The following is a 26,874-nucleotide window of genomic DNA, read 5'->3' on the forward strand; positions in this document are numbered from 1 at the left end:
CCAAGTTTAATTACAGAGTTGTAATGCTAGATTACAAGACCAAATTCAAAAGTTATTAACAAAAGATACTTTTATTGGATTTTAATATTCAAGCATTAGTTTATGATCTTTAGAAAGAACGTATTAGAAAAAACATAGGTTCTTTTCTCCAATCAGAATGTCTGAGCCTAAAACATGCAGTTTAACTTGGTTGCAGATATGCTCTTGTGGGAGGCATGCAGGCATTAACGTAAACTCAAACCAACTCAACATGATAAACATGTTTCCATTGCTTTTTTCCAAGGATGCATATGGGTTAATGTCAATTCCACATTTAGCAAATTGAACCATTCTATTAATACAAGACAAATGGCATTTCTGCTTGTGTATGTCCAACCCCCCAGTCCATTCTACATAATATGAATCATTAAAATCTGTTGTGAGCACACTTGACAGTGCGTCTTCCTTCTCTGTATGCAGATCTTCTCAACATATTATCCAGTCTCAATCTAGTTACGCTAGCGGATTAGAACTGACAGTGTAGTGCAGTTATGAACAGTTACATCTATATAGGGTAGAGCAGATTAACAACAACAACAAAAAAAGTTAAACCAACCTAGAATTTAACAAATATAATCTACATATTTTTAAAACATATCAATATATCTGTATTTACAAAATTTCATGGGTTTATTTATAATATGTGATGATCCAATGAAAATGTTGATAGTAATTATTACAATTATGAATGGATAGATTCCCAAGACTCAAGAGGCACATGGTTCCAAAGGCCAACAACACTGGAACCTAATGAAGTCACAGAAAAAGTGAGGTGGATTTATGGCCATAACTCCAATATATATAAAAAAAATATCAGGAAAATAAAATAAAAAGCAACACACGAGTCAACTTTCCAAGTCATGATAGAAAGAAGTTATTTCAATGGGGCAGGGGGATAATTAACCCCACTCAACAAGCCTAGAAAACTGTATTTACACCTGTTATTTATTTAGAAGTATCATTAAAAATTCTGTAATGCATTCACTTCTAGCCAGTCATTTAGAATTTAAAAGTTCTACTATAAGCAACATTTACAAACGCATACAATATTTAACTTCAACCTTCAGTAAGAACACCCAAGTGAAAACAAATTGCAAAGTTATAATACAAATGTTTTGGGTGGGCAAAATGTATATTCAGTATCATTCACAAGGTACAGAAGTCAATACTTCAGATAAAGCTTAAATTCTTCTTCAGAAGCGTATCATTATATTAGGATGATGGCTCCTATATTTTACAGTTTCTTCAATCCACTTTTACAACGCTGTATATTTTGGTCACAAACCAGAAGCATGCGAAGAATCCAATTGTTCCTACAAAACAGAACGTGAATTTTAAATTGGCAAAATAAACATCAATGGATCTGTTACAGCAGGGGTCCTCAAACTATGGTACGTGGGCCACATCCGGTGCACCAGGCTCCTCAATCCGGCCTGCAAGCGGGCGGCAAGGTCTTTGGGCGGGTGCTCCCATTGTTCCCATTCAGCGCCTCAAGCGGCGGCGGCTCTGCCTCAAGCTCCTCCATGCTCCTTTTCCGAAAGCCCCCCCAAAGACCTCGCCGCCTGCTCAGTCAGTCCCCGCACGCTGAGGTAAACCCGACACAGCGTAGGAAGGTGGGTGTGTGGGGAGCAGTGCCAGCCTAGGGGTGGGGTGACAAAATGGCAGGCGGCACAGGCTCCACACCGTTAAGACATTGAAACAAGAAGCTTCTGTGCCTGAAAGAGAAGGTATTGTGTATTGCAAAATAGGGTTGTGTTGATGCAACACAGCTGTTTATGCAGGAAGCACAAGGATGCAAATGAGCAAAGGATCCACGTGGCCTGGAAAAAGTGCGAAAACCACATATACCAAGGATGAATTTACATTTCTGTTAGATACTGTAACAAAGGGGTCCTCAAACTTTTTAAACGGGCCAGTTTACTGTCCCTCAGGCACTGTTGGGGGCCGGACTATAGTTCCCCAGAGTTATTGACCTTTTTTTACAGAAGGCTGCCCTTTTATGGAAGGTTGCCTCTCAGGACAGGACCGGGTACCAGCACTTGGAGCACATGGCGCCCGCAAAAAAAAAGAGTCGCTAAAAAAACCAAGACGGGACACTGAGGCCCACGAAGGATCCCACTGCTCGCAAAAGGAGCCAGCGCTAAAAAAAAAAGACGTGTTGTGCATCAACACAACCCTATTTTGCAATACACAATACCTTCTCTTTCAGGGACAGAAGCTTCTTGTTTCAATGTCTTAATGGGTAGCTGTAGAAGCTGGAGTGTCCTGACTTATTTTTAAAAGGAAGTCTGTACCAGTCAGATTTTTATTTATTTTTTAATCTCCAGTTAACAACATCCTAAATTACCAGGAGATTAGTGTTAGTTAGCTCCCTCAATTAGTGTATATTTGAGTCTATATGTAGACTGAATTCTAGACACTGTACCTACTCACAAATTATGATGAAATAGCTTGACCAGTTTTGAGTGAAAGGACATTCCTCTTTATGTCTCCACACAGTGAGAAGGCACACTGTAAAGCCTCCTTCTATATGAATTAGTGGGACAGAATTAAGTCCCACTAAATTCAAGCAAGAACATTTCCAAGGTAATGTATGCAGGATGGTGCAACGCAGCCTGAGTGTATTTTGTTATTTTGGTAAATATATACATAGTTTTGATGCTGAAAAGCACAACCAAACAGACCACTTGACTTCATAATTTTTGGCTGATTTAGAATCCAGGGTAGCTGAAGGATATTGGAGAATGGAACATTTGATAAGTCTGTTCATGGCTGGGAAATAACCATGTGCTCCAATAAACCAACAGACTACTGCTTTTACAGCCCTTTGAATATTTAAATTCCTGAGCAGTCAAAACCTGCTTGACAATGGCACATTGATTTTATGCACCTGATTATTCGCCAAAAGTATGTACAAATAGACTTTTTAAAAAATGTCACTTGAAGTCTGTGTTTCATGTAACTGAGAATTAATGAGTGTGAATTTTTGCAACTTTAGATGACTGAAGATAGGTATTGTTCCTTTACAAGTTGCAAAGCTTTTCTATGTTTATGCGTCAGGTTCTAATTCAAAGTTATGTATGTAATGTGTTTGTAGTGAAGAATGAAGATTTAGCAATGGTTCATTCATGATGGAAAAATTCAACAAGAACTGTGAATGATATCGTATTATTTTTTTCCCATAGTAGCTAAGCCACTGATGTTTAACTGACTCATTTACTCCGATACAGTATTGTGGGCCCAGCTGTAAGTCAGATTTGTCACATAGCTCCCAGTATTTTGCCTGCTGTGTCTGATCAATGACCCGGAATGCAGTGTGAGAAGCAAGTGCCCCAAGCATGTGCTACACCGTCACAGCAGCAGGGCACCGTCAGAACCCTTCTTGAGGCTGACCATTTTTAACAGATGAGTAAGCAGCAATATAATAGTTTTGATGCAACAATTATGAGTTTCTCTTTTTAGCTTTTATATCATCTTGACACAGGAAGCTAGATGCCTTCGGGCCTTGTGTGTGTAATTCTGATCACTTGCTAGAATGATCTCATCCAAGCTTAATGAAATTTACTATGTACGTATCCCTTAATGCACAGCCTCTTTTTTCTTGTAAACAGCTACGTTTCTGGGGGGGGGGGGAGGGAGAAGAATCCCAGTGCACAGTTATCAGCATATAAAACTGGAAAACGCTACAAAAACTATGCCAGAAAGCAACAGTAACTTGTGCAAAAAAATTTAAAAATTGTTTAAGATACTAAAATGGTATCCAATTAACTTCTTATATTTTATAGCCATCAAGGTTTTGACACCTTTTCTCTAAACCCTTACAAGTGGAGAAGAATGTTCTCCAAATAGTACAGCTCTCTCTGTATAAAACTTCTAACAGTCCTTAATAGGTAAACAAATGCAATCATGCAACAATACAGATTAAAAAGTGGAAGGGTTTGTATTTTGCATTTTCAATCAAATTCTGAAATGGCCCCTAACTGTGTTTAGGAATTATACAGATGACTGCCAACGTTCAGTAGCCAGAGATACAGGTAGAAAGCAGAGGAGCAGGGAAATGAACATAAAGATGTCCTGACTACAGTTAAACATCCCACCTTTATGTCACGACAACTTGAGGTCCATAGTCCACATTAAAATAGACAGGCACACAAGTTTGTTTGTTTTTTAAACAAGCAACCATAGGGATGTCCGTCAAACATTAGTATGAAAAAAGTTTGCACATGGCTCTAGAACTCTTAAACTGTATTGTGTGAAGCACCCCAGAAGAACTCTAACATAAAGTCTCAGTACCAAAAAATATATTCATATTTACCTGTGAAAAGGAAGAAGATCAGTACCATTATCATAGTGTAACCAAAGTATAAAATGGTGCTTGCTGTACCCGTAATTTGAAGTTTGGAAAAGAAGTAGTGTACTGCATATATTAGAAAATAAACAGCGGTAAAGCCACTGGTGAGAAATGAGCGCCACTGCCAGTGATAATCCTAGAACAAAGAGAGAAATGGTTGAAAAACCTGCTAAATACTTGTAGACCTTCTGGGCTACAATCAATCAACTTACGTGCATGAGAATATTTGTAAACCAAAGCAACATAGACTATATATTTCATATCTAATAATGATGACCCTTTATAAGGTTTTAATAATTTTCTAAGATGAGCTACTGGCAATTGATTGTGTAGAAAGAGACCATTTGCGAATCAATAACTTATTCAAATAAAATACTACAGGGATGCCCTTCTGAAGGGAGCAAACACATTCTAAGCTGACATTTGGAGGACCTGCATTTTGGAGCAGATACCACAAATGTTCTAGGACAGTGCACAGTGCCAGGCATGTAAAGGCGGGGGTAGAGGATTTCCACCCCCACCTTCCTATCTCTAACACAGCAGGTATGTACTGCAGTCCAAGTACATATTCACTTGAAATGTAAAATGGGATTAGCATTAAGAAAACCAACTGAAACCATGGAGCCTGTTTTTGGTCATATTCCACAGCTAGGTTCTTTTGGTGATCAGCAGCAAGGCTCCATTTACTGTATCTGTCAATCACACCATGGAAAGTTTTAGTGTCAGAGAGGACAAAGCTGTCTTTAAAAAGAAAAAAAGAAGAGGCACTTGACCCCAGCAGCTGATACGATTTTAAAGACAACCTGTTGGGAAATTGATGGAGAGCATCACCTAATCGGGTTAAAACGATTCAAAATATTTGAAGGTACAAACATTTGATTTATTTAAAAAGATGCTTAGGTTGCCTCATAGGATGTCTTCTCTAAACAGCCAGCAATGAAAATGGCAAGTGTAAGCAAGCAATAAATACAGATTAGAATGCACAACCCATCTTCAAAGGGCCATATATTTCACATTTCTCGGCCCCAGCACGTTTTAGCAGTTATTACACGATCTATTATATTTGAGTCAATACACAAATCTGGAGTATACCCTATGCTGTCCCTAAAACATGAAGTAAAAATTAAGGAACCTAAAAATAAGGTTGAGCAAAAAATGGGGGTGGAAGCTGTGCCTTGGCTTCCAAACATTTTGGAAGTCAAATGCACTTCCGGAACGAATTCTGTTCAACGTCCAAGGTACCACTGTATTTATATGGGTAGGTACCTACTCAAAGTGTTTTTTTTGGGGGGGGGGGATTTTGGCCTCACTCCGGGCACCATAATACCAAAGTCTGCCCCTGGTCCTCAATACAAACATAAGCGGACAGAGGCACTTTATGAAATCTCCCTCCACCGTTGTGTAAAAGGAATAGCAACTTAGGAGCCAAGTCATTGATTGAATCCTTTTTCCTAATAATTTAAATCCCCCCAAGACAGGACTGTTGCAAGAAAGAATTCTGTAGGCTTACCTCCGCACACAAGTGGAAATAGCAAAGTAGAATAGTAGCCTCAGAACACGTGATAACCAGAATAATGAACACCAGAAACAAGAAGCCAAACATGTAATACATCTGATGAGACCTAGAAAACAGAAGTTTAAGCATAAAAAACGTAGTCTTGGTGAAGTTTACCTGGCCATTCTAGCATACAAGTGGCAAATATTGTTGAACTCCAGCATCTGAAGACTGCTCAACCAAATCCATTAAGAGTTTATGGCATAAAACTACTCCCATGTTTAATTCATCTCACAGTTGCCCATGGACTTTAGGGCCATAGACAAAGATTCCCCACCAATGAACTGTCTCACCTAAGACTGGTAAGACCTTCTGTGACATAAGAACACTAAAACCAATGTCAGACAGAGGTGTCATGACACTCCAAGACCTGCATCAGGCAACTTTTGGTAGGATGGTTTCAAAAGCCTATGGCCAGACAACTACATACTTGCAAGCGTAACACAGGCTTTATATGACATTAAAGCAGAACAGTCAAAAGCTTTGATAATGGAAGAAAGCAGAGAGAAGTGCAGAAAACAAATACAAGCTCTTTTTTTAAAAAAAAACCCAGCAAGTTGAAAAAGTACTTTAGAAGGCATCAAACATTTTTCAAGAAGCATACTGGCTTACCATATGCTATTAAGAATGAAGAAAAGTTGTATGAAGATGCATCCGAAGGGCAGAATGCCTCCCATAATGATACCAGGTAATGGCTGCGTGTAAAATGACTGTTCAGGAATCTGACGAGGAATCTGATTAGTACGAACTGGATGTTCTATGGCCTTTAAAAGATATAAACAAGGGTGGGGAAGAGACTTTCTAAATAATCTAAATTATACTAAACACCACAAACAGAAGGAAGTACTTAGTCAAAAGAATTTACAATCCTATGGCTTTCTAGCACAATACAGTGGTGCCTCGCAAGACGAAATTAATTCGTTCCACGAGTTGCTTCGTCTTGCGATTTTTTCGTCTTGCGGAGCGCGGATTCCCCGGGTATTAACGGTTTTACGAAAAAGGAAGCAAACTCGCAAGACGTTTTCGTCTTGCAAAGCAAGCCCATAGGGAAATTCGTCTTGCGAAGCACCTCAAAAAACGGAAAACCCTTTCGTCTAGCGAGTTTTTCGTCTTGCGAGGCATTCGTCTTGCGGGGCACCACTGTAAAGGAAATCCAAGCTAAATCTCATCTAATGAGGTCTACCACATTCAGAATGGTTTTCTTTGCTTTGAATCCTGTTGTTTGACCATGCTTTATATATACACAACTCAATCACTGAAGTCAGGCAAGACCCCAAAATCCACAGCCTTCTAAAGGACTTGACCCACCATTTGTTTTCAGGCAGTTCAAAAGGTACGAGATATGTGTGCAGAGAAGGTGAGTAAAACATGTTAAGATCAGAAAGACAAAGAACTTACATTCTTCTTGAAACCAAAGTAGGCCCCAATGAACGTCAGTGGTACAGATATGCAAAACCAGAGGGCTAGAACGGCAACCAAAGTACCAAATGGAATGGCTGCAGAGGAATGTTCTCCCCAGAGAATCAGATTCATGATGAAGAAATCGGCAAACACAATGCTAAGAGAGAAACGAGATTTAACAATTAACTCACACTTGATTAATTTCAATGTTATTGAAATCATATCACTATATGTCTAGCTTAACGTTGAGCCCAGGTGACATGTAGAAAATATCAGGCAAAGAGGTCAAGCAAGCCTTTCTTCCTTAATCTAACAGGACTGAGCTCCAGCAGGAGTTGACATTTCAGTTAAATAGCTCCAAATATATGTCTGTCTTAGCTCCACTTCAGGGGATGACTGCTTGCTGTGATTAAGCAGAAAGATTTGACATAGGCATTGTATAGTATATGACACCACAGATGCAGCGTGGTCTGAGAAGCAGCCCAAGGAGTAAAATAAAGAATCAATGAAGAGAACCCCTGTCTTTTTAAAAAGTACTTCTGTCATGCTGGCACTGCTTAATTGACTTTTTTCATGTGGCAGAAGGAAACAAGGTTTACAAAAAAACCAAAAAAGGGCACGAACTGTGCATAGCTCTGACATGCAATGATGTTGCTGCGTTTTACTTATGTTGCTGAAGACTCACCAGTTTTAGCCAAGCTTCTCATATACCTATTTTAATAGTAATCATAGGAATTAACTTACCCAGGGCAAAGGAAGGCTGTCAGCAGAACATTTGTCTTCCATTTTTCACCCCCAAATGCTGTATGAAAAGAAACCCAAACAGCACCAATTAAATGGCAGGTACTGTACAAACATAATTCCCTATTTATTAGAACAGTTTAGACAGGCACTTGAACTTAAAGTTCAGTTTTGTTATTTGTTTTTTCATCTTTATTAAAACAAAATTTTGAAAAATTAGACTGATTCAACACACCGTACTGCATTATACTAAAAGTGAATACTGATTGAGAAGCTCAGTAAAGCAGTTATAGGTTTAACTTTTGTTTTATCTCCCTTTCAAATACATATAGACCAAAGCAGACAAAAGCTGGATCAAACTTCATATGTCAAACAAAATGCAATTTCGAAAGCCACTGACAGTCTGATTTCCATAACAGTATGTCAGTTACCTCTTCCCCTGCAAGCAGATCCAAGTAAGAACAATTGACGTTAGAGTTAATACAATAAAAGAATATCCAACTTGAAAGTTTGCTAGCTTGAGAACAATCTAAACCTGCATGTAGTCTCTCTTCAGTCTTAAAACATTTTTCCATCTTGCCCAGAGGGCAAACAGGATCAGAGGGGAAATCACTGCTGTGATGATAATTTAGACTAATGAACTTAAGTGCTGTCACGTTAAATGAACTTTTGTACTTACATTTGTAGAATCTGGCAGCAACGTAACCTGCTGGGGTTCCAAGCAGCACCCACAGGACCACAGCACAGGTCATTAATGCCCCCCGATTTGCAGGTGACAAAAAACCAAGGCAAGCAAAAACTGAAAAAGGAAATACACAATATTTAGAGGCCTCTTAAAGATATGTGTGCTTCTCCTGTAGACTACCTTATTCACATCTGTTGTGCACAGTGCCTAGGAGTGGTGGCACAATAGTATATTTCCCCCTTTTTTCCCAGAGGTTTCAGATTTATTACTTTGTGAAATTCAATATATTTAGGATTTGTGCAGACGTAATGCTCCCTGATCTCATCATCTATCCACAGTTCAAGTAGCCTGAAGAATACTGCAAATCACCTCTGTGAACTTCCTGCTGGCTCCTACAACATCCATTTTCACTTTTGGAACCCACTACAATAGCACTATCTGTATACTGGCATAAAATGTGTTAAAATGTGTTAGGGAGGGGGGATTATTGGGTTGTTTTTATTTTTATCATGTGTTTTGTGTTTTGATATTGTGATTTTATGTTGCAAACTGCCCTGAGACCTGTGGGTATATGGCGGCATTCAAATTTAATTTAATAATAATAATAATAATAACAACAACAATAATAGCAGTAGTAGTTACCAACCAGAATTCTTATTATTTTATTTTTACATTTAGATTCCATGTTTCCTACAAAGAGCTTAAGGTGGTATACGTGGTTTCCTCCACATTTTATTCTCATGTGATATGTATTAGGACAAAACATGTGACTTGACTGATGGTCGGCCAAAGAGCTTCATGGCTGAGTGGGCATTTGCATGAACCCTAGTCTTCTGGGTCCTGATCAGTTTACCACTCTAGCTCTCAGCATCAAAGCAGTTTGAGAGTCAAATCTCCTATGTGTGTTTATGTATGTTTTGAGGACCTTATGAACATCCAGCACCAGCAAACATGCCTCAAACCAGGAAGGGTGAGGTAGATACATGCAAGGGAAGGACAAGGAGAGAACAAGCACATTGCGTGTTGTTGATCATCTAACCAAGGTTAGGCAGAAGAGCTTTTAGAATTAAGGGGCACTGCTTCACCCATGTATCCCATTACTTTATACTTACATAGAGTAACAAAAGTCATAATTAAAATCTGTGTTCCAGAGCCCAGAAACACTGAGAGTAGCATTCCTTTTCTTGGAGGCCTAAATATGTCACCATGAACCAGTTTCCAACCAAATTCTTCCTGAGCATCTTCCTGAAAATTAATAAGCCAGTTGAGGGGTTTATACACACAATTATATATATATATCTAACTTCCTCCCTCCAAATTTACAAACTCTGCGTATGGTTTAGATAAAATACTGAAATACACAACACCAAACATTCAAACTTTATAATACAACACCAAACATTCAAACTTTATAACTCGAAACCAACGAGTAACATACAAATGAGACCTCAGAACTTTGTTCTTTCAACCTTTTGGGACATAGTAAAGTTGGACACTTAGTGTGAAGGTTCTTGTTGGGGGTGTCTATGGTCTACGAGGCTCCTCCCCAGTTCTGTCCCTGGCCAAGCTGAAGCAAGAATGCCATGAGTCATGCAATCATTTGTAGACAAAGTCACTCCCCAACAGGAAGAAATCCAGTGTGTGCTGGGATGACAATCTGAAAATCTCACTAGTCTTGGCAGGGTAATTCATGGGATACATCAGGCTTCCTCAACCTCGGCCCTCCAGATGTTTTGAGACTACAATTCCCATCATCCCTGACTACTAGTCCTGCTAGCTAGGAATCATGGGAGTTGCAGGGCAAAAACATTTGGAGGGCCAAGGTTGAGGAAGCCTGGGATACATCGTTCATCAAAAGAAGTAAGCAAAACCATGGTAATCACCCAGCTTCCCTGGGTCTGTTTGGGGTAACCTTTGCAGAGATTGCATCTGTGCCCAGCATTACCTTATGGAAAACATATAAGATGGCTTTGTACGGACAAGGCTCGCAATTCAGATCCCCTGTGGGCTGCAGTTATTGCAACTGGGAAGGCCTCTTATTAGTTAACTGTCTCAATGGTAATTCCTTCAGGTGTTCAAGATGCCTGTGATATCCAAGATTAATCATACTCAGACTAGATCTAATGAAACCAATGGACTTGTTATTTATGCCCATTGAATTCCATGGATCTACTCTTGAGTATGACTTAGATTAATAGCACCCCATTAATATGTATTATTTTCACAGAAATTGAGCAGTGTTCCACCTTTCCTTTTGACAATATTATACATTACGATGTCCTAGCACAAAATTCTGTCAGTAACTATTGTTGCAAAAGGAGTATGTTTATATCAGTTAATACAGTTGCGAGATCAGCTGGTTTTTATTTGCTGTAAGCCACAATGAGTGGTGTATTTATACTTGAAGGAAAGCATATAAATGTTCTAATAAAATGAATATACATAAAAGCTATTTGGGCATAATACAGATAAAAAGTTAGGTTGCCAATATGCTTATCAGAACATGACTGAGGCAAAGACATTCACAACATTTCTAAACATGAATATTTAGAAGGCATCACAAAAAAATGTATTAGAGACCTGAAAATTTTTAAACATTTCTTTTCCAATTTATTTGAAAAAAACTTATACTTACAGTAGAATCCATCTGATTATATCTTGCAATGTCTTTATGCAAAGTTCTTAGCATGATCATAGCAACCATCCCAGACAGGAAAAGGACAATCACAAGAGAATTCATAATGCTAAAAGGAAACATGATGGCCAGTTGTCAAACCATTATCTTTTTTACCAAAAAAGTGCTCCAATATGTTGAATTACAAAATGAAAACATTTCCCTTACCTAAACCATTGTATATGTGTGTGAGGCATGGATTCTAAAATGTAATCCCACCTGGAGGCCCACCTGATTTCATCATTTTTCTGAAGAGAAAATGGTTAATTATTAGATGTCATACAACTGAAAGAAAATTATAACAGACTTGCCAAGTTTTTATACTGGGAATGGCAACATAACTACACACACACACACACATATATCATAAATAATTCTTGGGGATCATGAACAACTTATTTTCTTCTGATCTTAGTTACATAGATACTAATGAGAATTTTATCACTATTTTCAGTGGAACTGAGAAATCACTAGGATTCCTGGCAACCAACATTAAGATTTTCGTCATAATATTCAATATTTATATAATACTTTCAAGTCTTCAAAGAGGCTCACAATATGCTCATTATCTTGTTATAATACTTATAACAAGCCCTGTAAGTTAAATCAGTATTATGACCCACCACATTGCTGAGGAATGACAACTAAGGCTTTGAGTGCCTTACTTAAAAGTTTATCTAGTGAGTTCATGACAGACACAATATTTGAATTGTGGATTTCTAACTCACCATGCTACACCTCTCTCACATTTAAGATCAGATGTCAAGAATGTAAGCTAAAACAGTCTTTTTGAGAAAGGAATTGCTTCACTAAAATAATATCAGACATGATAATGAACAAATAAAAGGTGACAAGCAGCTACCATTGCCTCTATACTTCTTGAAGGCTATATTCTGCATAGAGACTTCTCACTGAAGCTGCAGTCCTCTACATAGAATCAGAATTGTAAAGATGGAAGGGACCCTAAGGATCATCTAGTCCAACCCCCTGCAATGCAGGAATATGCAACTGTCCTATACAGGATTTGAACCTGCAACCTTGGCATTATCAGCAGTGTGTTCTAACTATTTGAGCCATGTGCTTGCCTAGAAGTAAGTTTCACTGACCACAGTGGAACTCATTCTTGAGTAAACATGTATAGCATTAAGCTGTAAGGTAAAGGGACCCCTGACCATTAGGTTCAGTCGTGGCCAACTCTGGGGTTGTGGCGCTCATCTCACTTTATTGGCCGAGGGAGTCGGCGTACAGCTTCCGGGTCATGTGGCCAGCATGACTAAGCTGCTTCTGGCAAACCAGAGCAGTACACAGAAACACCGTTTACCTTCCCGCCGGAGCGGTACCTATTTATCTACTTGTCCTTGACGTGCTTTCAAACTGCTAGGTTGGCAGGAGCAGGGACTGAGCAATGGGAGCTCACCCCGTCACGGGGATTCAAACCGCCGACCTTCTGATCAGCAAGTCCTAGGCTCTGTGGTTTAACCCACAGTGCCACCCGCGTCCCAAATACCATTTTAGTGTAGATCCAATATAGAGCAACCAGGGGCCTGCTCACCCAGTGGGACTTCTTCCTCTCCTACCACTATGGCTCCTTGGCACACTTGCAAAAGCTGCTCCGGAAGGCAAGCAGATTTCTGTCGCTCAGGCAAGTGGCTATCATTGGCGGTCTTCCTTTATTAGAATTCCAAAGAGTTTTAACTGAGTAACATCTATGACATTTTCTACAAAAGTTATTTCCCTCGTTAGCCTAGAATAATGCAATAAAAAAGTTTAGATGAATCTCCTTTCTTAAGACATTTACTAGGATTTCATTAGTATTTCATAATGCCACTTTTTAAAATTCACCTAAGACAGCTCCGTCAGTAGAGAACAAGACTCTTAATCTCAGCCCCGCGTTGGGAAAAAGATTCTTGCATGGCAGGGAATTGGACAGGATGACCCTCGTGGCCCCTTCCAACTCTGCTATGAATTTCTAGTACAAGAATCACCAACAGAGTGTTATTTTAAAACCTCAGAAAGTACTTTCCAAATCATGCCCTCTCCAGGAAAAGAAATGGGAAAAGCCGACAAGCATACCAACCTCAAAAGTAACTGAATATGTGTAGGGAATTTTGACAATTCCAGAAGCAAGCTTGTTACTTAAATCCATAGGTGGTCCCGTGCAGTCTGGGCTGTCAGGATTAGTGTGCTTGTAACTGTTTAAAAAACCAAAGACAATAGATTTGAGTGCAAAATGCCGTTGTTCTGGCAACAGATTTTAAATAACAAAACTAGGATGAGTGTATTTGGTGGCCTGAAAGAGACTAGCTTTAAATCATAGCTTAAAGTGCACATTGCTCAAAGGTCCCAACAGTTCTCCTTCCACATTGCTTCATTTAACAAAACCAGAGACTGACTCGCTGTTATGTGTGAACCAGCACTCACGGTTTGGCTTTCCCCCCTAACAAACCATGTTGGCAAGGCAAGGTCTGTTCTTGACTTAACATTATGTTTTTTAGGAGAGAAACAAACCTCAAGTGCTGGTTTGCACATACTGGCATGGTATCTCTTCTACCAGGAATAAGCAGATGAGGAGTGACTTGTGAACTTTGGGGCAGCAAAGCCATGATTAAATTGTAACTACGGTGCAGTTTGTGTTATGTGTGAACTGGGCCTATATAAATGGGATCACAATGGTAGCAGTGTTTACTAACTAGTATCGTATATACTTGTCCAGTATTATTTTTCCTATTAAGAATGAAAACTCTAAAGTGTTCTCTCCCTCCCACTCCTATATCTTCCACTTAACGTGAAGTTCACTGTGAGGAGCATGTTAAATTCCCTTATATCTTTCAAACCAAGTTATAACATTGCCAAGATGCCACGCAGATCTAGTAATAAAACTAAAGGCTCACCTTTTTGGTTCAAGTTTAGCAGCTACTAGTCTTGCGCTTGGAGCTTCATTTTCTACCATGTGGTAGGCTATTTTGATGTCTACATGGTTGAATATGTAGAAGGTGTCGTGTTCATGGAACTCAGACTACAGAAAAAAATATGTAGAAGAAACTTAATCAAATAGGTGGATGGAGCAGCGCACAACTGGCAATAAAATAACTCCCCTCCCCTTCATCATCATCATCATCATCATCATCGTTATTATTAAAATTTATATGCCGCTTGTTTCAACAAACCACAGATAAGATTAACCACATTTTATTTTGGTTTGAAAATCACAACAAGCTGCACTTCATCTAAAATGGAAATAAAAGCTTCCAAACTCCTTTTATAGTTCTACAGAAGGGGGAACACATCAGTCCACTGTTTGCTTCCTGCATTCTCATACTATACATAAAAATGAGGTAACTGTGAAAAGCCATTTCATAAGATTCCATTTTTACACAGTCCAAGCTTTAAAAATTGATCCCATTTCTCAGGTTTAAGAAATTAAGTTTCCTTGCAGTACAATAAACAGCATTACAATTTACCATTAATGCTAATTTATGAACTAAGATGACTTTTGTATACAGAATCACAGATGCTGGGAATATCCCAACAGCCAAACTTTCAGGAACAACAACAACAACTGGGAGCTGAAATCCAATTCCAAAGAAATATATTCTGTCTTTCAGAGACAAATTCTCCTCCACGCAGAGACTGCAAATTAGTTTGAAAATTCAAACTGGTTCACCAGAATCACTAACGGATAACATTACCTGTCATCCAATTTTTCTTTCATGCAACAATTCTTTTCTATGTTCTTTTTATGCTGTTCTAACACCAACTGCTTTAATAAAAGGGGAAGGCATAAGGTGTGGAAATTAATGATTTCATGGAGCAGACTTAGGATATGGGAGGAAGATGTCAGGCTGAGAAGCACAATATAAAGCAGATTAGCTGCCTATTGTTATTAGAAATAGCCTTTGTCCATCTACACCTCCTTCCTTCTACTCCTCCATGATAACTCAGTCATTGCAATGGTGTCAATGCAGGCTCCTAAAAATAGTATACTTACACTGATAACAGCAAAAATTTAGGGGGAGGGGAATCAAGCAGCATAGTAATCTTGCACGCATTATTTAAAATTTATTTATACATACGTTGATAACACAGGCATCTTTGGGATGTCCATCTTCTGTTAAGTAACAACCAATGGGAAATCCAGGATTGCAGAACCTTTGGTTATCTTCCACATCATAACACCAAGTTACTGGCATATTATCCACAATCCTATAAAATGAATAAGTAATACAGTATTTTCAGATGAAGCCTGTATCATTAAAGATGTACCACAGCTATAAATTTTGAGAATAACTTTATCTGTCAAGGCAAAATATAGATTCACTAACAATGTTAGTAATAGTAATGTTTGTTGTTGTTTAGTCGTTTAGTTGTGTCCGACTCTTCGTGACTCCATGGACCAGAGCACGCCAGGCACTCCTGTCTTCCACTGCCTCTCGCAGTTTGGTCAAACTCATGCTGGTAGTAATGTTTAGGTATAACTAATGGATACTGCTTGGGGAATAGATTCTCTGTTTCTCCTGAATGCCTCCCCAAATTGGCTCCAGATGATTCGCACTATCACCATTTGCCTCTATAGTTTTTAATGCACAAAAGGTATCTAATTGCTGTTCCAGTAGATCCATGCTTTTATTTTTTAAACAGAAATAAGAAATTATAACTATGTTGTATTAAATGGAAGAAAACATTACATTTCTTTCCACGAATGTCCCATATTTCTCATCATAAGCTACAACAATTCTATATTTTCTACTAAAAGTAAGCAATTGGTTAAAAGTTAAACATGAACCTACCAATGATGCTGATAGTTCAGTAGCATACTCTTTTTCAGAAAATCTAGTTTTTGCTTGTGATCTGGGTTTTTCAAATCATATTCTTTTGTACAAACATGCTTGCAAGTCTCTGTTTTCTTAAAGGTAAACTAAAAAAAGGAGAAAGAATTTAGAAACAAGTCTCCTTTTTACACATTGCTCACTCAAATTACTTAAAGATTTAATGGAAAAGTTCCCAAAATAATAACAGCAGAACATCAAAAGGCACACATGCACAGGTTCTCAAATTATTACATACAACAATTCAGTTAACTTACGTGATTTCACCACGTACCCAATAGCAACTTTTTTCTCCACAACAGCAAACCCAAACTCTCAATCCAATTTTTATTTTGTTAAGAAGTCCAACTATACTGAAAACTATTTCAAACTATTCTCTCTTTTACCTTAAACCAAAGGGAATTTTGATCCAAGTCTTTTAACAACCTGAACTGCAAAAAATATTTCAGGTGGCTAATTCAGAAGGATTTAATAAATAAAAACTTACGGGTAGAATAGGCTTTACAACAGAATTTTCTACATGGCAGTAATACCACAAGCACATTTAAAATAATACCTGAGTGAATTTTTATACATACTGATCCTATACTAGGCTTCTCTGTCCTAAACTGCTTTAAGAGACTGCCTAATATGATTGCGACGGGACGTAGGTGGCGCTGTGGGTTAAACCACAGAGCCTAGGACTTGCCAATCAGAAGGTCGGCGGTTCAAATCCCCGCGACAGGGTGAGCTCCCGTTTCTCAGTCCCTGCTCCTGCCAATCTAGCAGTTCAAAAGCACGTCAAAGTGCAAGTAGATAAATAGGTACCGCTCTGGTGGGAAGGTAAACGGCGTTTCCGTGCGCTGCTCTAGTTTGCCAGAAGTGGCTTAGTCATGCTGGCCACATGACCCGGAAGCTCCCTCAGCCAATAAAGCGAGATGAGTCCACGACTGGACCTAATGGTCAGGGGTCCCTTTACCGTTTTAATATGGTTGCATGATGTAACTGAAAACTATATAGCAAGATGAGGGTACAAAGAAGCAGGACCCATCTTAGTTTAGATTCTAGCAATACTGTAGCTGCAAACAAAGCATTACATTTGGTGCAAATGAATGAATGTGTGTTGGGGCAAATGAAAAATATAGGATACCAAGGTGAGATGTTCCCAGTTTGTTTGGTTTTTTTTAAAAAAAAAAAAAACACCACATTCCTAATTTCATCAATGGCAGCCAACATGTCCGCAATTCCAATGCAGCACAACTGTTTCTAAGGTAGGAATATATTATCCAGGCAATCCCTTTTCTTCTATAGCTTGGGGCCCTTCCCTTGAATAGCCTAGGAACAGACTAAGGCTGTGTGCTTCTAGGGAGGTCTGGCCAGACATAGGGCATGCCTATGAGGAGCATAGCTAGACATGTTTCTAAGATGGCTAAGCTGACCAAGCTTCTGAAGCCCAACCAGATGGTAGGCGGGGGCTGGGGGAGCAAGCGTCACTCTTGTCAGCCCTGCCAGAGCTAGGCAACTGGACTCACCAGCCCAGATATTATTTTGCATAATGCAACACCTGCGATATTGCCCAGTCTCAAATCTTCCATTTAGTGGGAGATTGAGAGGGTGGTTGCTGAACAACTCCAAGCACGCCTGGAGGATGCAGACCATTTGGATCCCTTCCAATCAGGATCTAGACCTCATCATGGGACTGAAACTGCCTTGGTTGCACTGGTCGATGATCTCTGGCGGGCTAGGGACAAAGGTGAAAGCTGTTTCCTAGTTCTGCTCAATCTCTCAGCGGTCTATGATACCGTCAACCATGACATCCTTCTGGACCGTCTAGAGGAGCTGGGAGCACTATTATACAGTGGTTCCGCTCCTTCCTTCTGGGCCGTGTTCAGAAAGTGGTGTTGGGGGATGAGTGTTCAGACCCCTAGGCTCTCACTTGTGGGGGGCCTTGGGGTTCCATCTTCTCCCCCATGTCTTTTAATATCCACATGAAGCTGCTTGGAGAGATCATTGGGGGTTTGGGCTGAGTATTCATCAGCATGCAGAAGACACCCAGCTCTACCTCTCTTTTAAATCAGAATTGGTAAAGGTCCTGTGTGAGTGTCTGGAAGCAGTTGGAGGATGGATGGTGGCCAACAGACTGAGGCTGAATCCTGACAAGACAGAAGTGCTGTTTTGGGGGGACAGGGGGCGGTGTAAGGGACTCCCTGGTCCTGAATGGGACAACTGTGCCCCTGAAGGAGCAGGTGTGCAGCCTGGGAGTAATTTTAGACTCACAGTTATCCATGGAGGCGCAGGTCAGTTCTGTGTCCAGGGGAGGTATCTAGCAGCTCCATCTGGTACGCAGGCTGAGACCCTACCTACCCGCAGACTGTCTCACCAGAGTGGTGCATGCTCTGGTTATCTCCCGCTTGGACTACTGCAATGCGCTCTATGTGGGGCTACCTTTGAAGGTGGCCTGGAAACGACAACTAATCCAGAATGCAGTAGCTAGACTGGTGACTGGGAGTGACCGCCAAGACCACATAACACCGGTCCTGAAAGACCTACACTGGCCCCCAATACGTTTCCGAGCTCAATTCAAAGTGTTGGTGTTGACCTTTAAAGCCCTAAACGGCCTTGGCCCTGTATACCTGAAGGAGTGTCTCCACTCCCATCATTCAGCCCGGACACTGAGGTCCAGCACAGAGGACCTTCTGGCGGTTCCCTCACTGTGAGAAGTAAGGTTACAGGGAACCAGGCAGAGGGCCTTCTCAGTAGTGGCACCTGCCCTGTGGAACGCCCTCCCATCAGTTGTCAAAGAAATAAACAACTGACTTTTAGAAGACATCTGAAGGCAGCCCTGTTTATGAAAGATTTTAATGTTTGATGTCTTATCATGTTTTTAGTGTTCTGTTGGGAGCTGCCCAGAGTGGCTGGGGAAACCCAGCCAGATGAGTGTGGTATTATTATTATTATTATTATTATTAATCATAAGTCAAGCAGTGTGGGGCTGGTGCTCCTGTCAGAGTTAAAGCAGGCTGTCTCCTTGTTGCCAGGCAAACTGTCCAGTAGGCAGCTCAGCAGCAATGGGCCTGTGCAGCAGGACTCAACAATACCCACAATGTAATGCTGATGTTGCAGGAAGTGCAGTGTGGGAAAATGTAAATGGTCTAATTTACCCACTTAGGGCTGGGACCCCTGTGAAGAAAAGGTAAAGCAGCGGGAGCAACACCAGTGAGTCCTCTCCTGATCCTAATATTTCCTCAAGAATGTCATGTGCTAGGGCAGGCTTAACCAAAAGCCTAATAAAGTTTTTAAAACCTTCAGTCCATTTGTACAAATCAAAACATGCCAACAACTGGGATTCACTGCTCAGATTCTGCAAATTCTTTGATTTTTAAAACAATTAAAATACCTTATATGGCGAGGGCTCAATCCGTTCTCCAAACAACACCTGACCAAGATTTTCAGATGGACGTTTCCCTTCAGATGCTTCGCAAAAATCAAACCTAAAATCAAATTCAGCAAAACTTGAAGTCTGTCTTATATTCTATATCTAAAATGCATACCTATATAAAATTCAGGGCAATTTAATGAATTTCACAGGAAACTCTTGGATCTTATTTAAGTTGCCTTATTTGAACACACTTCCCTGTAGACAATCATGTTCACTAAGTTGACTTTCAACCAAGTGTGCTTATGTCTGCATCACTGAGCAATATATTTGAGATAATGCTCCACACAAATTATTTGCTTGTTACAACTCCCTTCATTCCTGATCATTGGCCGTGCTTTCTGCAACAGATGAAAGTTGGAGTTCAACAGTACTGGTCTATATTAAGCACCCCCAAAGTAACATCTTATTAAGTTATTTGTGCATGCCATTTAAAGATGATTGACTAAAAACTTTCATTCTTTACAGGGATCCAAAAATGTTAGATTGGCTTAGTAGTGCAAATTGCAAAATTTGGGATTCTACATTTTGAAACTTCTATAGCCAGCAAAAACCATTAGTTCAAAATTCTTCCCAGGTTTTTTGTTTAAAATATATAATATATAATTGAATGGAAAAACCAACTTCTAAAACAGAGCAAGAGAATCCTATCCTCTTGGCAAATATCAGGAGCAGGATTTAGCAAGCTAAACCTTGGTACAAAGCAACTAAAGCAAAGACCAAGTAACACTGACACTGCAGCTTGGACAATCATAACCTTGTCTACGAAATCTATCCTATCCTAAATCAAAGAATAATATTTCATATACTTACGCAGTATATTCATATGGAAGGACTGATTCCACAGAGTCTAGTCTATTCACAAATAGCTCTATCACAGGCTGCAAAAACACGAGACATTATTTATAAATTTAACAACATGTATACACGTCATTGTAATAAAACCTTAAATTCTTTTTGTTAACCGCTTATCAGTAAATAACAGGTAAGAACAAGTGTTTTGGAATGTTAGTACTGTAGTGTTATACTGTATTAAGATATATACTTAATGTATCAGTCATCAAAGCTATACACACTGCAATTATAGAGTATTTTGACCATTATTCTAAATGTGTATGCTCTGCCCTTCCTTACAAAAGATGAATTACATTATGCAATTAGCATTATGTAATCAAGCTTGCCTGTGTGACTTCTACAAGTAGCTATAAAGAATAGTTGTCTTGATTTAAAACCACTGTATATCAGGTCTCTGCATAGTTGCCATCTGCATAGTTGCTCAATCAAACAATAAAAGTAGTAAAAAAGAATTGAGATAGGACAGATTTAATAAACAGAAGACTATATGCATCTAAACTACTTAAAGTGACAGAAAGTCAATGAGGGAAACAGAGTATTTATGAATTTTTTAATTAAAAGAGTTTGTAATACAAATACACTGTAGGAAAACTATATCGGAAATGAAAATGGCAAATAGTGCAAAACAGTCTTCCCAATAGAAAAAATGATGTAAGTTACACTTACAATCCTGACTTGGGGCCAGGAGGAGCAGAGAGGCTGATCAGCCACCATACCCCAAGTCCTGATGGCACATGCCAGGGCAAAAAGTGGTGGCAGGGGGCAGGTCTTCCTTCCACTTTTGCTATACCAGCTCTAGGCTAAAGCTTCCATTGAAAACTTGCCATTTCAAAAGGTGAAAGGATGCCAATAGCAAATGTATTAGGAAAGTGTGGCAATTTAAAGTTTTATTCAGGAAACTAAACAAGCCAAATCAGCTTATTTTCTAGGACACCAACCTTTCAAGGCAAACTGCCCTAATTTGTGTAGAAAGGTTTTCCCATTCAAAATTTTCTGGGAAACCCACATCACGGACCTCCACAAAACTTAGAAAAACAGCATGAAGCCAACACTTCTCTCCACCAAACTGCATCCAGTGTTGTGTTTTCCCGGAGGAAATGAATTAGAATTTTTTTCCAGGTTTGAAACAGATTATTTTTAGAGGATACTCTCTTTTGGATTACTACCTTGTTTTATCTCATTTGGCAGAGGAATATTTTAAGACACTCAGGGCTGAACTTTATACAGCTTTTGTTGACTTAGTCCAACATGATGAATGAATTTTATTATTTCGGTCACAGACCAGTTCCAGCCCACATACAATATCAAGGAAGTCATAAAACACGATAGGGATACATTTGATCCAACATGATCGTTTATGGAAAAAACTGGAGGAGTCTTCAGCGGACAAAAGTCTATTATTTCTGATTAGGGGTTTTACTGGGAGACATCCTCGCAACCCAGCTATAGTAGAAGAGGTCAGCTCTCAAAATATTGTTTCATCAAGGGAGGAGAGTTAGATATGTACTTTGGCTCCCTTTCTGCTTGATCTATCCTCGTATGATTCAAGTTCACTTCACTTGAGATGCATGCCCTCAAATTGGAAAGCACGTCCATTAGTATATTACTGTAAGCAGATGGTGCTGTATTGTTATCTTTAACAACAAGTTTTAGAAGGGCTTTAAGGCCATTTTCTTCCTAGAGAAACAGTGAAAAGATGGTTGTGATAGAACTAAGATCTTGCTGTTGTTGGTTTTCTAGAAGGGGATTGATTTCTAAGTGGTATATGGATGACTATTTGTTGGAGTAATTGAGAGCCTTTTGGTACTTGGTGTTCTTTTTTTTGTTTGTTTTCCATTGCTATGGAAGACCCACATAAAGCAGGCTATAGTAATGGAATCTCTTACCTCTCAGACTTTCGTTTCTAAGGGTGGACAGTTTGTTCCAGCCATCTTCCAGGTCTATAGCAGAGCTTGCCAAACTTTTCATGTTGGTGACAAACTTTTTAGACATGCATCATTTCATGACACAGTAATTCAGTTTTACAAAGAAACTAGAGGTTAAACTAACCCCTTTCCAGCCCAGGGAGGAGTGCAGGGAGTGTTTGCATGACACACCTATACACTGCAGTTGACACGCTAACGTGCCGCAACACACAGTTTGGAAAGCTGAGACCTGCGGGTATAGGGCAGTTAGTCAAATAATTAATTAAGCAAGCTCTGGTCTCTATAGGGTCAAGATTGCAGCCCAACAATTGTTTGGAGTTATTTTTTGGGCAGAGAACATTGATGGCACTCTAGAGAGAAGACACAAGGAATTTTTTTTGAAAATAATTTTTGGAACTCCTAAATGTATAAGGAGAGCATATTGAGGTGGGTTCTAGGTTCCTCCAGGCAGTTGCATGGAACATTGTTTGCAATTATTGGCTTCATATCCATTTTAGGAAATTTACACAGTTGATTGGTTTGATAGTCTGAGATTCTTTCATGAGCTTCTGGGGTGGAATCTGCATTAAATACATCTTTTGGGATTTTTTTGTGGATATCCCCACTACTTTTCATTAGGAAGCTAAGGTGTGCATGGAATTAAGGAGCTGAAGGCCTTTTCTGTCAAACTTGTTCCCCAATATATTTGGGTTTGGATAACTGGAAATGTTATTAGATATAAAAGTATTTTCAGCCCTCTTAACCTTCCTAAAGCTCAAAGAGCTTTTATGCTGGTGTGCTGCAATTCTCTGCCAGGAGCATTAATGGAAAGTAGATTTAACTGAACTTGATTAGAAGAAAGAGTACACCATTGCAATAAGGGTTGTCAGAAATTTATTTGTCATGTTCTGTTTCACTGAAAACACAACAGAGCTAGGAAGCATCTGATCCTCCCATATTTAAAGCATCAATCTGGTACTGATCTCAGAACTCCATATGAAGGAAAAAGGTTATAAGAACTGTAGCCCTTTTTAAAGTTGGTGATCAAGATAAGGGTTCAGATGATCTCAGAGTGAGTTTGAAATGGATGTAAAGCACTATATCTTTTTCAATTATATTACATTATGTATGTAAATATCCATGATGTTTGGGGTCTGGTACTCCAGTTGTATTTTACAATGGTATTTGACTTTATGAATAAATCTGATCTGCAACAAAACTATTTTATTTTTTTTGGCAGTTTCCTGTTGTTATTATTATGAAATAGAACATTTTCTGTGAAAAATAAAGCAGTGGAACATCCCCCAGATGTTTTATACTTGTAAATCACTTTGGCAATTAAGCAGTATATAACAACAACAACAACAACAACAACAACAACAACAACAACATACAGTATTTAAGTGCACTTGCAACATTCATTCGCTTTGCTACTCTTACATCTCTTTCCCCACAACTTCTGCTGTTTTATATTTCTTCTTCTTCTTCTTCTTCTTCTTCTTCTTCTTCTTCTTAATTGAATTTATACACTTTATACTCTTTGCTAACTCTGCCCAATATGCAGCAAAGGTTTCAGGAATCTTAACTTGATTTCCAAACACAAAGTGCTCCATTGGAAGGAAAAGACATACAAATGCAAAGAACGTGGTATGGCCTTTAGCCAATAGAGACCAGGTTGAAAAGGCATCATCAGACACATGGAGAACATCTTTTCTCCTGAGAACAATGTGGTAGCACCTTTACATGCCTAGGTTCACTGCAGTGCCTTCAATGTATCCATACTGGAGAGAAACCCTATTCTTGCCCATACTGTAGTCTGCCCTTCACAGAATCAGGAACTTTAAGGAGGCATGAATGGGTTAATCAAGTTGTCCAAACATAGCATTCATCACATTGAGATTATTGTTGTTTTAACTTTCTACAAACATTAAAAACTTCCGCATAACACTCCATATGCACAGACTATGGCATGATCAATGCATGCATCACAATGAGATGGTAAAATCCTCAGGTGATAAATGGAGTGCTCCGCTTTAGGTTACAGGTGGCAGTATTGTTTTCCCCTTGCCGAAGAAGCAGCCCCTTGCTGTTGTTTAACTCTTCCAAGCTCTATGTACACTGAAGGTGTTGCATGTAATTATAAATAGACTATCGCCAGTTTAAACCACCAGTTTAAACATACAGTATAATTTCTAATCTAAAATCTGTGAAGCTGCATGAAATTTAAGGGCAGCTTAAACTGCAAGGAGCATTAATACCGTGAACTTATTTATCATCATCACCATACCATCTTACTTACAAGCATGTTTACTCCTCTTTAGCCAAAAGTATTCCAAGAGGAGCTTACAAAAATCAGTATAAGACTGAGGAGCAGGTACTACATAAGAGACATGTCACATAAGGAAAGAGGGATGGGTAAGGAAGAGGGAAAATGCAAGCCCATGTTTCAGTTCCAAAGTTATGATTCCTAAACACATGAATGCAGCAAAAGTAGTAATCATACTCCATTGCCAAATATTATTATTTCAACTTCAGGCATGTCCTTCATCAATTTATGACTCCAGAGAAGGAGAAGGGAAAATAACGGTACTTCAGGATGGAGAGAAGAGGAGCTAATCTTGGGGATATGCAATCTCTTTAGGCAACTCATTAATAAAATAAAATATTCCTCTAAGAGACCCCGAGTCACTAGAACATAATAAGTTACCTAACACTGGCCTACCCAATCACGTACCCCTACACAACTATTCAATGAAACATGGCTTCCTTACAAAGCAGCATTAACAGTAAAAAAGAAAGGAAGAAAAGGAGGGGTCTGAAGGAAACCCAAAGAGAAGATAAGACAAGTTAGGCTGCTGCCAATCCCACCACAGAAGTGCAAGGAAGTGCATTTTACACATACATACACACACGCACACAGAGAGAGAGAGAGAGAGAGAGAGAGAGAGAAGAGAGATTGTATGGCCACATGTCCTGTATGATCTAGTTGAGATTCTTGTATAGCAGGAAGTTGAACTAAAAGACCTTTGGGGTCCATTCCAACTCTACAATTCCCCAGAGGTACCAGCAGAGCATTCTTGAGAGTGGGATGGCTCCTCCCATCTGATGGGGCAGGCAAGGTTCATGAAGATCCTCCTTGTGGGAAAGGCCATCCTGCTCTCCCTGGACAGCCCCAGACAGTTGGGATTTCTGCTTTCTCAGCTACATAGAGCTCAGTTTTAGAGCCTTATTTTAGTTTCGTTTCTCCAACTTCAACTTCAACTTCCAAGCGCCCATCGTAGGAGCTGCTACATCCTAACATAAAGGTCTAAGGCAATGAGCAAGCCGCAGCGGGCCACTAAGCCTGACCAGCTTGTTGGCACTTACACATGCCTGGGCGCAGACCCCTACAAGTGTCCCTATTTTTTAGGGAGAGTCCCGGATTTACTGTCCTGGTTTCTTATTTGATCCTGGAATGTCACACTTTTCCTTAGGACATCCGTATTTTCCTGGGAGAAATGTTGGGCAGGTATGGAAGAGGATGTCCCTATTTTCCTGGGATAATTATTGGAGAATATGGAATAGGATGCCCCTATTTTCCTGGGAGAAATGTTGGAGGATATGGAATAGGATGTCCCTACATGCTGGCCACATGACCCGGAAGCTGTACGCCGGCTCCCTCGGCCAATAAAGCGAGATGAGCGCCGCAACCCCAGAGTCAGTCACAACTGGACCTAATGGTCAGGGGTCCCTTTACCTTTCTTTCCCTGGGAGACATGTTGGTAGGATATGAAATAGGATGTCCCTATTTTCATCGGACAAATGTTGGAGGGTACACGGGCACTGACAAAAGCAGAGATTAAAAGATGCAGTTCAGGGCATTCTGGAAGACTTCCTGCCTGCCAGCCAATCCACTCCTCCATCCCAAACGCAAGAAAGCCTAAGCAGACAGGAAACACTTTCGATCTGAAGGGGGGGGGGGTTCCTGTCAATGCACAGCTAGTATGTATGTATGCATGGGGGGGGCTATTATGACATGACACGACACCCCCCCCCCACTAACCGACATTACTCGTACTCTTGACACACACACCCCCCTCCGGCATTTGAGGCCTCGCTCTCCGGACTCAACCGCCCTTCCCAACCCGCCCCTACGGACCTTGCAGTCGGATTTGTCCGGGTCGTCGCAGAAGTTGACTGGCGCCAGGCCGGGCAGGTAGAAGGCCGGGCCGGAGGGCGAATTGGCCACCAGGAGCGCGACGGCCAACAGCAGCTGCGCGCCCGTCATGGCGAAGGGAAGGCGGGTGGGGTGTAGGAGGGTGGGGGGGGGTGAGGGAGACAGAGACAACGGATACGGGGGGGGGCGGTTGGTTTGTTTTTTTAAGGGAAGAGGGTACCCTCCCCCGCGCCCAAGCACGAAACCGAGCCGAGCCTCCTCAGCCGCTACTT

The 26,874-nt window shown here is 40.0% G+C and overlaps 1 protein-coding gene across 2 annotated transcripts; it reads right to left on the reverse strand.

Moving 5' to 3' along the window:
• Window positions 1-52: 52 nt before the first annotated feature.
• Window positions 53-26,874, reverse strand: TM9SF2 (transmembrane 9 superfamily member 2). 2 transcript variants are annotated; one of them, XM_081858135.1, is made up of 17 exons: window positions 26,585-26,874; window positions 20,501-20,568; window positions 19,649-19,742; window positions 16,234-16,361; window positions 15,520-15,649; window positions 14,338-14,462; window positions 13,524-13,638; window positions 11,615-11,694; window positions 11,408-11,516; window positions 9,885-10,017; window positions 8,767-8,886; window positions 8,091-8,148; window positions 7,344-7,503; window positions 6,558-6,709; window positions 5,901-6,012; window positions 4,355-4,526; window positions 53-1,352 (listed from the first exon to the last, which is right to left on the reverse strand). In XM_081858135.1, the coding sequence occupies exons 1-17, from the start codon at window positions 26,711-26,713 to the stop codon at window positions 1,285-1,287; spliced, it is 1,953 nt and encodes a 650-aa protein (XP_081714261.1). In that variant the 5' UTR covers window positions 26,714-26,874; the 3' UTR covers window positions 53-1,284. The 2 variants fall into 2 exon arrangements, with proteins under 2 accessions (XP_081714261.1, XP_081714262.1); XM_081858136.1 differs by lacking the exon at window positions 26,585-26,874 and adding an exon at window positions 26,183-26,314.

The sequence above is a fragment of the Podarcis erhardii genome, assembly GCF_964252035.2.
Source record: "Podarcis erhardii genome assembly, chromosome: 4".
Lineage (NCBI taxonomy): Eukaryota > Metazoa > Chordata > Lepidosauria > Squamata > Lacertidae > Podarcis > Podarcis erhardii.

Bases quoted from the DNA above. Each gene is read 5' to 3' on its own strand.
- TM9SF2 (XM_081858135.1), bottom strand. From the start codon at position 26,713: ATGACGGGCGCGCAGCTGCTGTTGGCCGTCGCGCTCCTGGTGGCCAAT. The intron at 11,517-11,614 runs GTAAGGGAAATG...GTTTCCTTTTAG, and splicing joins ACACATATACAATGGTTTAG to CATTATGAATTCTCTTGTGA. The intron at 7,504-8,090 runs GTAAGTTAATTC...TTTCTCTCTTAG, and splicing joins ACAGCCTTCCTTTGCCCTGG to CATTGTGTTTGCCGATTTCT.